The 16,675-nt window shown below is 39.4% G+C and overlaps 1 protein-coding gene across 5 annotated transcripts; it reads right to left on the minus strand.

Moving 5' to 3' along the window:
• Window positions 1-383: 383 nt before the first annotated feature.
• On the minus strand, window positions 384-16,468 carry ptger2a (prostaglandin E receptor 2a (subtype EP2)). 5 transcript variants are annotated; one of them, XM_018701778.2, is made up of 4 exons: window positions 16,037-16,468; window positions 15,462-15,499; window positions 12,905-13,803; window positions 384-3,437 (listed from the first exon to the last, which is right to left on the minus strand). In XM_018701778.2, exons 3-4 carry the CDS (start codon window positions 13,736-13,738, stop codon window positions 3,150-3,152), a joined length of 1,122 nt encoding a protein of 373 aa, XP_018557294.1. In that variant the 5' UTR covers window positions 13,739-13,803; window positions 15,462-15,499; window positions 16,037-16,468; the 3' UTR covers window positions 384-3,149. The 5 variants fall into 5 exon arrangements, with proteins under 5 accessions (XP_018557294.1, XP_018557293.1, XP_018557292.1 ...); XM_018701777.2 differs by having other exon boundaries at window positions 15,458-15,499; XM_018701776.2 differs by having other exon boundaries at window positions 15,462-16,468.
• Between the last annotated feature and the right edge of the window lie 207 nt (window positions 16,469-16,675).

Genomic DNA, 16,675 nt, shown 5'->3' on the forward strand with positions numbered 1-16,675 from the left:
AAATTTTGCTTCTTTAAACAAACAAAAAATTCCAAGTGCAAATTTATATTTGAATTTCTTGTTTCCATAAATAATTTGCCATCATTTTGCTGATGTTCACATTTATGATCATAAAACTGTGGCCACTGGGAACTGGGTTCTCCCTCAGGGCTAGTTAAGTTAAATCACAGAAATAAGATGTGTTGAAATGGTGGAAAACACAACATGAACAAAGCAACCCCAAAATATGTGGGGGGAGCATTGTTCAAGACCGACATACAGAAACTGCAACACACATGTCTGACTGACGGCTAGATTCCCCACATCTGGAACCCATCCACCTCCTGTGTATATGTGTGTGTGTGTGTGTGTGGAGGAAGAGTTGCAAAGCAGGTCAGGCTGAATTTTTGGTGAATGAGATGTTTATTTACACAAGCCATAAAACACACACATACACACTTGTGTGCTCAGTGCATTCAGTTTCATCTACAGTACTTTATAATTACAGAGTGCAACACATCCAGGTAGGTAGCATTCTGGTTTGACATCATTACATTTCAGTGCTGTCTGTCCCACACACACAAACACACACACACTAGCATGCACACACACACCACCTATTATAGGAACATGGACACACAAGCATATATATGGAAACGTCTATATTTGCAAAAAATACACTCACAAACTCTAATAACAACAGGAAAAAGCGCTCACACATGCAGGGGCGCACACATGTATACACTGAGGCAAAATTCACAAATAACATCCACAGGAAGCAGCACGTCTGTGGTAAACACCGAACATTGTGATGCTGAACCAACAACAGACCAGGGGAGGCAATAAACGGCTGTTCTTACAACACAATAGCCAAACAATATCTCTCTCTCACACACACACACACCACACAAACACATTCACATAATGGCTCACAGCCACAAAGTTTTACCTGACACTTACACACTTCTCACATTGTCTGGCATCTTTTAAAACAACAGATTGTTGAGAACTTGCAGTTTTTCTCACATTGTTAACACTTGAGGACCAAACTCTTGGAATATAAACTGAACCCCTGTTGTTATGTAACCCGAGTCACTCCAGCTGGCGTGTTTTTCTTTTTTGAGGGATTTATGGCCGGAGATCCCACGAAAATCTGTAGTAGCTTATTTTCTTGCCAGACACTTGAGCCCAGTTCCATTCTGAAGGAGGAGATGTTGTAATAGTTACATGTCCCCACGGTATTGTGTAATTTCACCCAGTAGGAATCCATCATACGTAACTTTCTACTGATAAACATTAATACTGACCGATACGGTCTACAGCAGGGGGGATTTAAAGCTTAGAACTGAACTGGTGGGCCTCCATTTTCTGTAGTTGATAGATGAACAATCAGCATGAGGATATAATCAGAGACTGTAATCATGACGTTTTCCATGTGGGCTGTGAGGGGCAATTTAAGGAGATGTCATTAAGCCCATACCAACGCTCCTCTGGAAAGACACACGCTGAATAAAAAAATGAGATTTCAGGATGTTCCCTTGTAAAACTAATGCAGTTCAAATGGCACTTTAGTTGTCAATTTGATGGATAGAAATCAAGGGCACTCCTTTCATGGTTTTTCCAAGTAACTTACAGGCAATGTGACTGAAAATACATCCCAGGAGGAAACAAAACAAGATACAAGAGGAAATATTTTTAAGTTGCTAAGAGTTTTGTCCCGCAGTGACATGTTCATGCCGACAACTTATTTGTGGCATGAATTCAAAATAAACATTGGTGCTTTTTTAAAGAGTAACAGGTGATTTACACTCAGTTGCCAGTTTAGTAGGTCACATGCATTATAATTACAGCAAGATTATGCAAGAATATTTATCTGCTGTTACTTAACAATACAAGAAGCAGACGTTTTCAAGTCAAAACGTAACTGTGTCTCATACTTTTCGAAAATATTATAATAGATGCTACATAATGTACATATACAGACATAACTAAATAATGTCACTGCCATCAGTATGACCTCTACTGTGTTTATCATTCTTTCTGCCCACTCCCTGAGTGAAGTTCTGTCTTATACACTGAACGTCTCTCCAGGCGTTTTGCCCTTTGACCTTTCCAGCAGGGATCTGGTATGGATGTGAGGGGAAAGGTTACAAAAGCAGACCAGAGGTTAAGAAGCTCTAAGGTGATAAGATAATGTTTTCAAGATGATGATCCCTGATCAGTGAAGTGTGTATCAGCCTTGTTTCACTTGTAGAAACATGTCTAGGTTATATCTAGGTGTGCTTCAAACTGATTATATTTACACCAGCACTGAAATGTGTCTATTTATTTTCTGTTGTAATACATGGCCTTTTTTCTGGATGTGCTTACTTATTATTCATACATTTACATCTATTTGTATTCACTTGACTTTATATGGATTCCATGCTTTGCTCTATACAGTTACATATTATTGGCAGGTGGAAATGGTTCCTGTGGAAATGTGACGTCTCACTCGACTCACTATTCTGAGGTAACAGCTATTTGGAAAGCAGCACGTGAATCAGTGAAGGCATGAACATGCAAGGCTTTATGTCATTAATTATCACTTCCTTCTCTGTTTGTCCTGAAACGAAGGCTCATCCCTTTCCTGTACACAGTGACAGAACAATGTTTTTACTATGTTGCGCTCTGCTGGCTCAAGATTCTCAGACTGAACAGCTTTGACTTACAGTGTAGATGAAAGCACTTGTAGTTTGTCAATTCCACATCATTACAGAATCTGAATCAAGTCTTTCTCAGCAGCCTTTTCATTTAATTGACTCACTGACATAAAGTACAAGCAGCAAAGGAGGCAAAATGTTGAGCTTTTTTAACTTTGAATATAAAGCTCTAGAGAAGTCAGTATGCAATCAAAATTTGCTGAAATGCTAGAAGAGGATGGAAACACCCAGTAAAAGGGGAGAGACAGCCACCAGCTGATAGAACTGGATGGAAGTGTTTATCAGTTTGACACAAAGTACCGCTATCTCATGGAAACACCCACAAAATAGATCTGAAACACCACCCAAAGGGAGCAGATGTTGAGGCCCACAAAACCTCTCCACTTCATGTGATCACCAAGGAGAACACACCGTCCACAACCATGTGTCCAATAAATAGAAATATCTCATTGTAATGTACTGTTATGGTCATAGATTTTCCACAGTTTGAAAATGGTTGTTGTAGTCCAGTGTTGGGCGAGACAGTTCTATGTTAGCTGAATTGTCTTTAGCCACAGATGATTTAAACATGGAGCCCCTGGAGATTCCCAGGGGGGCCTGGTAGACTGAAGCCCAGCAAAAGTGCAGCACGCTGGGGGAGAAGAGGATGAAAACCCAGGGGTCAATGATGGAGTTGATAGAGATGAAGCGGAGGGCGATCAGGTCCTTGAGGTGGGACTCAGTAGGAAGTCCTATGGAGTTCATGTACACCCGGACCTGAGAGATAGAGAGAGCAAGGAAGAGGAGGGGAGTGAGAAAAGAGAGATTACGTTAACTGCCAAGGTATAATTCCACTGCTAACACCATCCACGCTACCAGTGACAGCCACACCCTAGCTAACATCCTGGTTATAACTCTCACAATAAACCCACAGCAGTGTGACAGCCTGATGAGGAGGATGAATGATAGAAATCAAAACCACTTAACTCCATCTGACCTGTATTTTTTGTGCATAATTAAAATCTGCTTATCTACACAGATATTCCAGTTGACAGAATCGATATACATTTATATTTACACATTTGGCAGATACTTTTATCCAAAGCAACTTTCAAGTGATCTGATCAGATCTGCTCCTATTTTAGTCAATCCAGCTCTCTCTGATATAACTGCTTGTGTCTTACTTGAGCTATACAGTCCCCAAACATCTTTTTACATCTCAAGTCTATTTAATTCTGGTTTACATGTGCAACTTTAGTATTGGGTTCTGAGTGCTACCAATACATGGGTGACCTACATTTAATACTGTGCCCGAACACACCCTGTGCCCAGACCAAGGCAGAGGACCTGCACTGCGCTGCTAATGTGCTGCTTTCGCTACATGAGCTGTGTAGACATAAGACTAATGCTAACATACTGATAATGACAATGCTAACATGTTGAAGATTGGCAGTTACAAAGTTGATCATCTTAGTTTAGCTTGTTAGCGTGCGAAGATTCGTTGATTAGCACTAAACACAGCTGAGGCTAGTGGAACCAACTAACACAGCTATAGATCGCTAGTGTGGCTAAAAATATACAGCAGCCACCTTAGCAACAGTGAAAGGTCAAGTGTAGCACACACAGACTGCACTATGTAATTATTTATTGCTGAATGCACACATAGCTTTTAATAGCCTAGACTAGTCTAGCCTTTTTTCCAATTGTATAGTTTCCTTGTTGCTCTATAGCAACCATTCTGAGGCCCAGTACCAATCTTTGGACTGTAGCCCATCATTATGAAAAGCACTTCACAGACTCTCAAGTAGGAACAACCAGAAGACAGGGTAAATCATTTTTTCTGTGATCTTAGTCATAGTTCAATTATTTTAGCCATTTAGCTGAAGCTCAGATCCAAAGCCACTCCTGAGTGCAAAAGTACAAATAACCCCTTTCATTTGTCCATTTCTGGAGAAGACAAAAATCTACTTAGATTATGATCAGTTAGTTGAAAGACTGGCTGACATAATAACAATGTCCACAAATGAGTTTGTATTGGCTCTATGGGAACTTGTACGTCCAATTAGCATCTCCCAGCCAGTTACTCATAGAGGCCAATTAATTCCATTTGCATTGTGCTTTGAGTGTGTACTTTGAGCAAACACATTTAGACTAATTTCCAAACTAGCCCTTGGATAATGTTGTACATTCAAAAAGTCATTCTTGCACATTCAACAAGAAGGACACTCCTGATGTTATCGTCATCCATGCAGAAAGCACAATCTCTCATCCTGGCACAGGATGTTTGCAGAGCACAGAGTAACGTTTAATTGAAAGAGGATATTTGAATTACTCTCTGCATCGTTTTGTTTGCTTTTCATGACAAACTGCAGAGGCAAACACAGTCAGCCTATAAATGATTGAGAAAGCAAATGTGTGTGTGTATTCTGTGGTTTTAGGAGAGGCTGAGAGTCAGATGTCTGATGCTGAGGCCGAGCCAAATTCAGATTCCCATGCTGATATCCAGCTGAGTTAGTGGACACACACAGATACTCTGTTATTGAATCTTTATTGTGAAATAAGGTTTGCATTCATTACTAATGCCTTAGTGCTGTAACTGATTACTACCTGCACACTATAGTCATGCACTAATGCCAAGCACTTTCTACATAATTTGACATGCAAAACAAATCTTTTTTTTCTTTTTCAAATAAGTATAAGAGGATTTAAAATGATTTCATCCTCTGGTGAAAAAATGCTCTTCTATTTCTCTTCATTTTGTAGTGTAAGAAGCTACTGTTTATTTAGAGTTCATAGTTCATAAATAAAGATGGCAGCTACTGCTACTGTACCTTGCTAAGTTACTTTCTAGCTAGTCTGCTTTAGCTGTTTTTCTCAGTAGTGACTGGACTTAACTAAATTACCAGGATGTTGGTTAATCAAAATTAATATTTTTCAATTTCAGATAACAGCAAAGGAGAGTATCTGAATGTATCTTAAGCTAGGGCTAGCTAAGGCTGTCTCATCAGCTAGCTTTAACTTGATAGAGCTGGCTTTATCCAGAGGTTTTTGCTTAGTTTTGTAATTATTGCATATTCTAAATGCTATTTTCACTGGCATTTATTTTGATGGTGTAATAATATTCTACATGGTAAAACAGATGTCAGAAAGTTACATTCTTTTTCTTTTCAAATATTGTTACTGGCTACTGAGTTTCTAGGGCAGAATTATAAAATATATGACAATACAGTGTTTGTAATCATGGTAATGACTAAAACTAAACTAAACACCAACATTCTACTTCACTGTCCTACACATGACATGTCTGTGACATCTGTTCTTTGGTATTTCTGATCGATAACTGCTGCACCACAACCTTTTCAAATGGAAACAGCTTCTGACTGCAGCTTTTTTTATGAGCACCACTGAGGCCACGAATGAGCAGCAAACTTTACTGATTAGTTCCTCCTCTGTGGTTAAAAAATGTCAGTGATATCAGCTACTGCAGTGACTTGCTGGAACAGTAAAACCCCTGGGCTGATGACTGCAAGGTTGGGAACCAGTATCTTAATACAATTTAGGGAAGCTATGACTAGTTCACAGGTTTAGAAATTCCTGCTGCTGTTCTCTCAGGGGGTCAGAGAGGAACAATATCAAGTTAAATGTGAGAGGAAAATGACCTTGTGACTGACTGTAGTAAGACTATTAACTGAAAAAGCACTGCTTCTTTTATTCACCTCTGAGTCTTTTTATCATCCTCTGCCCTCCACCCATTCTTGTCCTCTTACTTTTCTCTGCATTTCTCACACTCTCTCCTCCCTCTTCCATTACAAAGCTTTTCTTCTAAACCCACTCAGGTTTGAATTCCATAAAAGCAGCCAGCTTCCTGAGATGGCAGCGGTTGCACCAACACTGTCACGCCAACCTCATTAGGCCAATTTCCTGTTGCTCAGTCACACACACTAGTGGCTGAATCATTGCCATAAAGACTAATTAGTTATTCTCCACTGACCTAACTCCAGCTGCAAATGGTAGTTAGGAGTCTTGCTTATGAGCTTATCAGCAGCTGTTAGTTTCACGGATTAAAAAGCTGTTAAATGTAAACTTTTTCCAGATTTTCTCAACAGCTGCATGAAGATAGTAATTTGTTACATAAGTAATTTAGGAAAAGTTAAATCACTGAAACAATAAAACCAGTAATCAACATTAGAAATCAAAAAACTTTAGAATAAAAGATGAATGAGGTGCAGAATAATTCCAACATCACTTTAAACCAAACCACATGAGAATGTTACTGTGATTAATGACAGGCCATGCCATGTGTGTGAGAAGAAAACAGTGGGCGAAGGGCTGTGTGTGCGTGTGTGAATTTTTTTTTTTTTTTTTTTTTTTTTTTTTTCAGGCTGAGCCATGAAATCCGACTCACACTGTGAGCTCACTTTCTCTGGCTCTCTGAGCGCCAACAGGAAGCGTAATAAAAGTTTTAATGTGAAGTGTCTGTGAGGGCCTGATTATGAGTCTCTTGTTCATTCCTTAGCCAAAAATGCACGTTATTGCACTGTCCTGGGTTCAAATCCAGCCTTGCCTTTATTACTAGTCATATGAAAAAGATATACCTCAAAATACATGAATTTGGAACAAAAAACCTACTATTCAAATTCCATTGCTGTAGTCTTTCTCACTCTACCTCTACCTCTCCATCAGTGTCTGTCTGTGTGCTAAAGGCTACAGACTGGCCTTTTCCATTTTTAATGCAATCACAGATAACTGGAGGCACATCACACACAGACACCCACAGTTTCATATTGGCAGAAAAATGTAATGTGATCTCGCTCTGTGTGTGTGTGTGTGTGTCTGTGTGTCTGTGTGTCTGTGTGTGTGTATGCTGTCCTGACCTCAGACTATGGTATCACATTGCCAGTTGGACACCCATGAGTGTTTTATGTAATGTTCTTAATAAATTATGCAATTGCAGTGTTTAGTATGTTTGAATGTATAGCCTTGGGAATCCTGCAACTGTAAAGCTAATGTAAAACACCTTTAAAATGTTAACTAAAGTTGCACTCTCTTTAGTTACTGCTGCTAGGTTGGACAGATGATCTGTTTTGGCAGTTTAAAGTAACAATGCTAGCATACATTTTCATATCATCATGTCATTCATGTTTTAAACAATGATATGATTTATTTCCTTATGATTAATCCAGCAATGCCACACAACCAGTGAGTCAGTCTGTCAGTCGTGGTGGCTGTTCATTTTAACTACTTATTGTGTTATATTAGCCCATGTGTTTTAACTGAGATACGCGTGTGTGTGTGTGTGTGTGTTTCTGTTTCTGTCACAGGCTACTGCTAAAGACCAGTTAATTAGCAACTGCTTGTCTAATTGGGGACAAAAGCTGTGCCACCATTTGGGAAGAAGTTGAGTTGGGGTTAGGTTAAGGTTAGAGTTAGGGAAGTAGTGGTTATGGTTTTGTTTAGGGTAAGTCTATGTAGATCTATGTAATGTCCTCAAGAGTGACTGAGCTAAGCGCTCTGCTGCATATACTTTAAAGCTGTATCTGTATCTGTATCTCCTCTGGAAAGTATTATTCAACAGGGCTCTGAGATCCTTTATAATGTTCTGTTTAGGCACCAGAACTTAGCTTAACACTGGAAATGTAAACGGCTGGCATCAGTAAAGAGGACATTTTTGTCTTCATCTAGAGAGGAATGAGAAAGGAAATTCTAGTTGAGACTGGATGTTCCTTTAACAGAAGGGACCAAATCCCCCTCAGCATGATCACTTAGTGTGTACTTTAAATGAAGGATGGTAAAAGGTTTTCTGTATCTCTCTGCAGGCAACAAATGGAACTGTCTCTCAATAGGTTAATGTGGCCATTCAGGGAAAATATGAGCAGACAAGACTGTGACTGCCACAAGTTAGTGATTTACAAGTACTGTATATATGACATATGATTCCCATTATATGAAGACTTTATCATATATGGATGAAATTAATGTTATGAGGACCTCTGTCTGCTGTGGTGAAAGGCCTGCTGACTGTCAGTGGCTGCCTGATAGAAAGTAAAATGAGCTAATAGGTAGACACAGCAGACATGAAGACGCACATATACAGACTAATGAAAACAACTACCAATGTACAGACTTGCTATCAGAGGGAAAAATAAAGAGAGAGAACAGGGTGTGTCTGCCAAATGTTACTACAACCTTTTCAGTGTTGCTAAATTAAAAATGAGAGTGAATTAGCAAAACTGAAAAAACACAAACTTACAAAATAAAGCCAGTGTCTACTGAACTTAGCACATCTGTGTCTGCATCAGATAATAATCCTGATAATTCTGTTTTAAACAAACAGGTTTCAAAAAGGTTTCGATCCTCTGAGTGGGTGGCAGTGAGTGTCTGACATTTGAGGACTGATGTGGCAAGGAGATGTGCTATATGATTCATCAAGTCCCCACAGTAGTTAGCCTAGCCTGACAGCATTAACACTGATTCCCACTAGACGTCACTTTTCATTCATGTTTTTCCAACACCCGGCATAATTAAGCTCCTGCACACTAATGCTGCATTCATGAGTTCTCGTAATTACTAGTTTCCAACTTGTAACTAGTGTACACATCAACATATAACTTGTAATTGTGACTCAGAAACTCAGATTTTTCTTAAAGCTCTGATATATCCAAATTGGCATTCAATAAAACACAAGTGCCTGATACCAAACCAAGACGGACGCCTCCCGTCAGCCAACATCTGCCTTTCAGTATATTTAAACCCAATTTGAATAGATATGGTGTTACATTGTCAGTAGGCATCAGAATCTTTCCCATCTCCATACAACCTGAACACAGCGGGAGTGTTGGGTTCTACCCAAACTGTACAAAGGAGGCTAGTGTTAGCTGTTCCTCTCTAATGTGTCCAGATATAGCCCTGAGACATTAGCCATGCATACATTACCCCCCTGATCCAATGATCCATGTACAGAGTCGTGGAGTAATGTAAGCAGTGCTTAAACAAATCATAGATGGAGCCAGTACTGGCTAACACCATCAGCATCCAGAGTAGAGTCTGTTTGAAGTAAACTATTTTAATACCCCCCCACACAGATATTCCACTGGTCAAATACCAGAAGTGACATTATCAGCAGGAACCAAAAAGTCCAGTATGATGAAGTATGGCCTTCAAGCATGATGTTTTTGAGACACCGCTGATACAGAAGAGGTGATCTGATGTTGCCTAATGTGTTTTTGTCTCAGTCCCTGTCCTTGTTTAACCTCACTGTACCCAAGTCATCTGTTCTGCTCTGCCTCCTGATGAGGAAGTGAGGAAAGCTGATCCCTGTGTCCTTTACCTGCCTGCAGTAGTCCACATGTGGCACACAGCCTACACAGCAGGACATTTTAATAACCCCCCACATTTGAATAGACACAAATAATGTAATGTTTTTCAAAAGGAAAGTTCACAACACACTTCTCAGTTTAGTGTAAACCCAAGTGTTAACACAAGTAGATAATGTCCTGTCTGTTTAGGTAGCAGTAAACTTTTAGTAGGGTTAAAATGATTTTTAAAAAATACTGTATTCATTTAGAAACACTATAAATGTGTAAGTATTTGCCTATAAATGGTGGCTTCTCTCTGCCTACACTCATGGTGACAAACTCTGTAAAAGGCTCTGTTTTGTGAAACAGCTCATAAAATTGGCTCCCTCTATTAAATGAAGTATGATGCAGAATTTGGCAATCACTGCAGAGATGAAGGTTATGACTCTGCATTTCAAGCCACAACTGAAATGCAGCAACAAACCAAATAGCCCATTACTGCTGTCTGCTGTAAAGTGCACAACATCATACATCGCTGGGAAAGTTATTGATTTCCCATTTGAAGCCCAAAGTGACACTTTCAGGACCGTGGTGGTTATAAACAGATTGCCCAGGAGTCTTACTGAGACAGCATAATGGGCCACCAGACAATGAGTCACTTGTACTTTCGTCCATCCGTGCATCCTGATTGTCAGTAGTCTGCAAAATCAACGTTCTGGCTCACCTATCAAAACTGGTTTTCACTTGTGCCAGTACTGGCTTCAGCTCTCAGCTCACGAGAAGCTTGTTTTATCAGATTTATCTTTTATTTGATGAGCTAACAGTGTATTTTAACCAACAATAAGTTTGGTGACAACACGCAACCAGGGCGTCTTAAGAAGTTCCTACAGCTATTAGCATGTGCTTTCACTTTATACATCCCTAGTGAGTTACTCGTCAATGTACAGGACATTGTGTCTCAGAGGGGATTCTGCTGTGAGAGTAATTACAGTCCATTATTTGTGCATCTAAGTGTGAGTCATCAGGTCATCAGTCACAGATGATGTTTTGCTTTGTTTTTTTTTTTGCTATATTTGAGATTCAGAGTCAGATAGTCTTCTCTTCTCATAACACCCTCTGTCCAAATAGCTTCCTGATGATATTACTGATTAAATCCTCATCCTCAGGTCATTTACAATTACACAGCGTACTACAAGTCTGCTGTCTGTAATGTGGCTTTTCCCTTCAAATATCAGAAGAGCCCTTGACCTTTCTGCGTGTGATGTGTACCAGATTTTCAGAAATGTGTGAAAGTATAGAATTGAAAAAAATAAAATTTTACTCATGCTGCGTTTTTTAGTTTTGTCCTGCTATTGATGCTACGATAGCTCCTTCCTCAGCTAGAAATGATTAGAGTGATCAGACCGAATAAGCTCATGGGATGTATATACCATATCAACTGATTTTATATCAGTAATACAAAATGATCATTTATATTTTCCTTTAATCCCCCAAAATTGAAAAAGGTTGAATTATTGAAATATATGAATTTTGATCCAAATTATGGATTGGAACGCAACAAAATGTTTAAAAAGTCAAGAGTTTAATACTTTTGCAAGGCCCATGTATCACCACAAAAATCTATATTTAAACATGTAGTTTTCACCTGTGGTATCAAAATAAGCAGCTGACTCAGACCTGCTGTGAATGACACTCTACGACAGTGTTTCCTGTCTCCAACTTGGCATCAGAACAGCTCATAGTTTTACTGTATTATTTATGAATAGCTGCATTTTCACTAAATGCCACAAGTGGAGAGAGACTCAGTTACACACAGATATCACATTACATCCACTGTTGTATCAAGTGATTCAGATCAGGTAACTGGTTTATACGCTTAAAGGAAATGTTCCTGTCCACATGTCAACTATTCAGTTACATGTTTATGTCTCTTTATCAGATACACACAAAAAAAATTATATTCTTTTGTTTATCATTTCTATGCATTTGTTTAATATTGGTAATTCTTTATGACGATATTATCTTTAAGCTACCTAACACAAACATGAACTATTTGCTGAAGAGTTTCACTGTAAAACAGGACAGTATTAATCTACCCCTCTCAACTTTAATGTCAATTAGACAATTAGTTGATCTTTTGATCAGCTGATCATGGAAAAAATAAATTAAAAATGCCAAAGATTCTCTGGTTTCAGCTTCTCCACAGTGATGATTTACTGCTTTTCTCTGTTTTATATCACTGTAAACTGATTATCCCTCTGGGCTGTTAGTTAAAAATCATTTTCTCTTTTTATGTCATTTTTTTGCTAAATGATCAATTAATCAAGAAAATAATTTGCAGATTAATCAGCAATGACAATAATCATTAGCCCTGATCGATAATGTGTTGTCATTTGTAGAACTGTAATGTAGCTTGAGCGCTGTCTTCTGCTGTATTACAGTCACCTGATTTTATTTTAGCAAAAGCACCACTTCCACCACTTCCCCAGAATATTGTCATTATAACCACTGACTTACTGATTTTGAGAGTGACAGAAATAAGGCTAATAGCTTTTACTGATTCCAGTGGCGAACAAATGACTATTCTATATACATTCAAGGAAGAAGTTCAAATACAAGTGGCAAATTCAATTCTTAAAATTGGTATTTACACCGTGAGTTGTGCAATATTTACATTTTTAAACCTAACTGTCACCAGTATTTTATGTTGAAATTAAAAACAGTAGTGCTAGCAGTAGTGAGGTTGGGGTCTGTGGGGAGTAACTAATCCTGTTGGTGAATAAAAAAGTGAGTTGAACCATTTGCATCAATGTCTCAGAGGACCTGCATCGACTAAACTTAATCAATTTCTATTGTGACTATTGACCAGCTGACTCATAGATCTAATTAACCTCCTGTGTGTATGTGTGTTAATGCAAAGCATGCGTGTGTTACATGCTGTCCTCTTACCACTAGGGGCAGTGTGCAGATAATGAAGATGATGGTCATGAAGACCAGCAGGATGAGATGCTCCACCTCCTCAGCCATGGACATCACCCTGCGGTCGTTGTTGGCCCTCATGGATCCTATCACCGAGCCGCCGTTCCTCTTCCGACGTTGGTACATCCTGAACAGGTGGTACACCACAAATCCGTTACACGTCACAATGGCCAGCACCAGCAGCAGCATGATAGTGGCATACAGGTTGGCGTAGGCCCGGTCTGCTCCTCGCTCTGGGTTCATGTCCAGAAAGCACCATGTGCCAGGGCAGTATTGTACATATACACCAAATCCAGCAAAAGGGAGGAGACAGAATGTCATACATAACACAAAAATCATTGGGATTGTGATATAGGCACATTTCTTGGTGACGTGCCGGCTGTACAAGTAGGGGTATCCAATGGCAAAGCATCTCTCTAGTGCCATGGCGAAGAGGAGGGACAAGGTGGCCAGACTGAAGAAGGTCATGCTCACACCAAAGTACATGCACACACTTTTATTGTCAGGTGACATCCCCACCATGGAAGTGTTGTGTGAGTACGCCACCTGCACCAGTGGGCTGACCAGGCAGGTCCCCACCAAGTCTGTGACCACCAGCGATGTGATAAGGACCTGAAACAATGTGCGCCGCGCTGCGCCCCTGTTCCTCGTATCTCTGCGCCGCCGGATCTCCAGGATCACCAGTGCAGCTACGTTGCCAAAGATGCCTGCAGCAAACATGGTGGCACTGATGAACGGGTTTTCGGAGTCAATATGGTGTTGGGAGTGGCATGGGTCTCTTGTTCCGTTTGAAGACATTTTCATTAGATCATATGTCTCTGATTCCAAAGAAGTGTCAAAAGTGTGTCCTTAAGTAGTCTGCAGCCATCCTGGTAAAACAACAGAAGAAAGAAAGAATCTGTGAGATTTAGACCTGCAACTATCAGTCAATTAACTGATCAGTCCATCAGCAGAGAATGAATATGCACTTATTGTGATTAGCGATTAATCTGCCATGTCATTTTTCAGTTAAGAAAAGGCCAAACATTAGCTGATCCCATCTTCCCAAATATGAAGATTTGATGCTTTTCTTTGTCATATATGACAGAGAAGTGAGTATCTTTGGGCTCTGGACTGAACACACCCTGTGCTGTGGGGAACTATACTGCTATACTATTTGTTACTATTTTCTGACATTTTGCAAAAGTGAAAGTTGAAGAAATCAGACAGTTAATTGTGGTTTTAAACATTTCTTTATGATCATACCTCTGTTGTGTCTGTGACACCACTGACAGTTCATGATTGATGCCAGTACGTGTTATATGGGCATAGAAATTAATTATATGAAGCATTTATCAACAGATTACAGTTTAATTCTATCAAAGAAAATTATAGCATTTTATATTGTGATATCATTTTATATCACAATATAAGCTTATATTGCACTAATTACTGTAATTGTTATATCGCCCAGCCCTACATTCCACAGGCTTAATAATTATTTGATTAATTGAGAAAACAATCCCCTGATTAATCAATAGTAAAAACAATCTTTAGTTGAATACTAAGACTTGCAAAATTTTAAAGCAGAAACTTTTGAGCAGCATAACTTTGCTGTGCTTGGTAAAAAGAGAAAAGTTCTCTAGTTTATTGATCATTTAATAATAATAATTTAATAACACTTATTATTAATTTTTCATATACCGTGTAGAATAGTCAACGAAACTTTAAATGAGTTAAAAAAAAAAAAAAAAAAGAAAGCGGGCAAACAAAAACCAGCAGTTTATGGACAAGATGACCAACAGATGCCATAAAAGTTCCATGACTACAAGTGACCTTAACACAACACAGACAAAAAACCAGAAGGTCAGAATCACTCACTCAGAGTCAATTACAGCTCCTCAATCTGTTCATTACTCACAAGATCTCGGCTGCCAAGTTAATTTGGTTCTGGCTAAATTTTGGGGAAGACAGATGGAGAGATGGAGCATCATTTACCAGCGTCCCTCACTTTCAGACTCTGTTTTGACTCAATGTCAACAACTCCAACTCAACACCACTCTAATTTTATGTTTGTCTTTGTCTAACTCTCCTGATCCCGTACACACACAGCGTTTTCTTCCTCTCGTGACACAGAACATTTTGCATTGACTGAAAAATTCCACTGTTTGAGCTCTGCTGCAGTATAAAGTTGTGAAACCCAGTTGTTCCTCTTCTGTCTCACCAGTTAACAGATATCAGCTGACAGGCTTAAAGTTCAAAATGTCAGTATAAGATTTCACACATATCATACCCACTATTTTCTGCTCAAATTCTCTTTTGTGCTGGAATCGAAAAAAAAGTTGCATGAAGATCATCTATCTATCTATCTATATATATATATATTTATGTTCAGCTGTTGCATTACTCAGAGAAACGTGTCTGTGAATGTTTTCTAACAATTACCCACATTCCTACACATCATCTGTTCCACTTGTATGACTTTGTGTGCCTGTGTGTGCCTTCACTTTCACCGGGTGTGTAACGACCAAATAACTGACTCACCTACTTGCTGTGTCCAATGCGCGATGTCTGCTCTGGTGATGTCTGTTGGAGTTCAAAAAAAGACACGAAAACCTGTGAATATGTCCACTGTCCTCGAGCCCTGACAGATGTGTCCAGGTGTTAGATCTGCGGATGGCTGTGCGTGTTTCGCAGGAGTTGTTTGCAGATGTTGCTCTTGTTGTGACAACAATGTAAAATACCGGGTAATAGTAGTAGAGCTAAATTTGCAGTTGGATTTTCTGGATTTAAGCTACACAAAGTGCGCTCTGTGTACACTACAGACACATGCTGACTGAGTAAGACAACAGGCAAACTTGTCAAAGTTGGCTTTTAATAGGAGAAAATGCTGCTGGGTGTATTAAATATATGCCGAATGGAGGAACGACTACAGACTTAGAAATTACTTAACACTGAAGTACTCCTGCAACGTGAGTGTTTGTCACTCAGCAACGACATTTGACACTGGCGAATTTTCTGAACGGACTTTTGTTTTTAGGTCGCTCCGAATTACTGAACAGCGCGAGGCGGCAACTGTCACATCCGCGTGGATGAAGCGCACCCAAATAATTACGGTCTCACCTATTGTTTAACTTGCTCTCCGAAGTGTAGACGTTTAATTCCGTGTTTTACAGTCCAGTCGCACAACGGAAAAACGTATCCCAATTTATCGTTTGTTTCACTTCTCTGTTTCAAAGGTGGGGTGTGGACAGGGCGAGGCGCACGGCAATGTGATGGGGCAGGCATGAATGGACCCGGGGTACGAAGAACGATGCGATGACGTCACGCGGCAGGGGTACACCCACCCTCGTTCATCGCTGCGGGCTGGAGGAAATTAGCCACAAGCCTGACCTTCAAATTCTACTTTAGTTCACCTCACGGTTCATCTGAAAAAATACACCTGGGAGTTTCACGAGCTTGGTGCCATCAGCCTGTAGCCAAACACGGGATTGATTTATTAATACTTTTTACAATTTAAAAACGGTTTGACTTCCAGTAGTTGATAACTTGATGCCAGATATCTTTTAGGAAAGGAAAATTAATAGTCACTTTAACATAATCCCTATGATAAAAATACATTTTATCAGCCTCAGTTAAAAATACATTTTTATCATAGCAGTAGCTATTATAAATAGCATAATAACAATAAGAACAGTCACAAAACAATAAGAACCAGAGTCACCAAATAGTTTTTGTCAAACCAACAGTCTAAAATCTCAA

This window comes from Lates calcarifer, linkage group LG7_2 (genome assembly GCF_001640805.2).
Source record: "Lates calcarifer isolate ASB-BC8 linkage group LG7_2, TLL_Latcal_v3, whole genome shotgun sequence".
NCBI lineage: Eukaryota > Metazoa > Chordata > Actinopteri > Centropomidae > Lates > Lates calcarifer.

Coding starts and splice junctions, on each gene's coding strand:
- ptger2a (XM_018701778.2), bottom strand. CDS start 13,738: ATGAAAATGTCTTCAAACGGAACAAGAGACCCATGCCACTCCCAACAC. Junction 3,438..12,904: donor TCTGCACACTGCCCCTAGTG/GTAAGAGGACAG, acceptor TCTATCTCTCAG/GTCCGGGTGTACATGAACTC.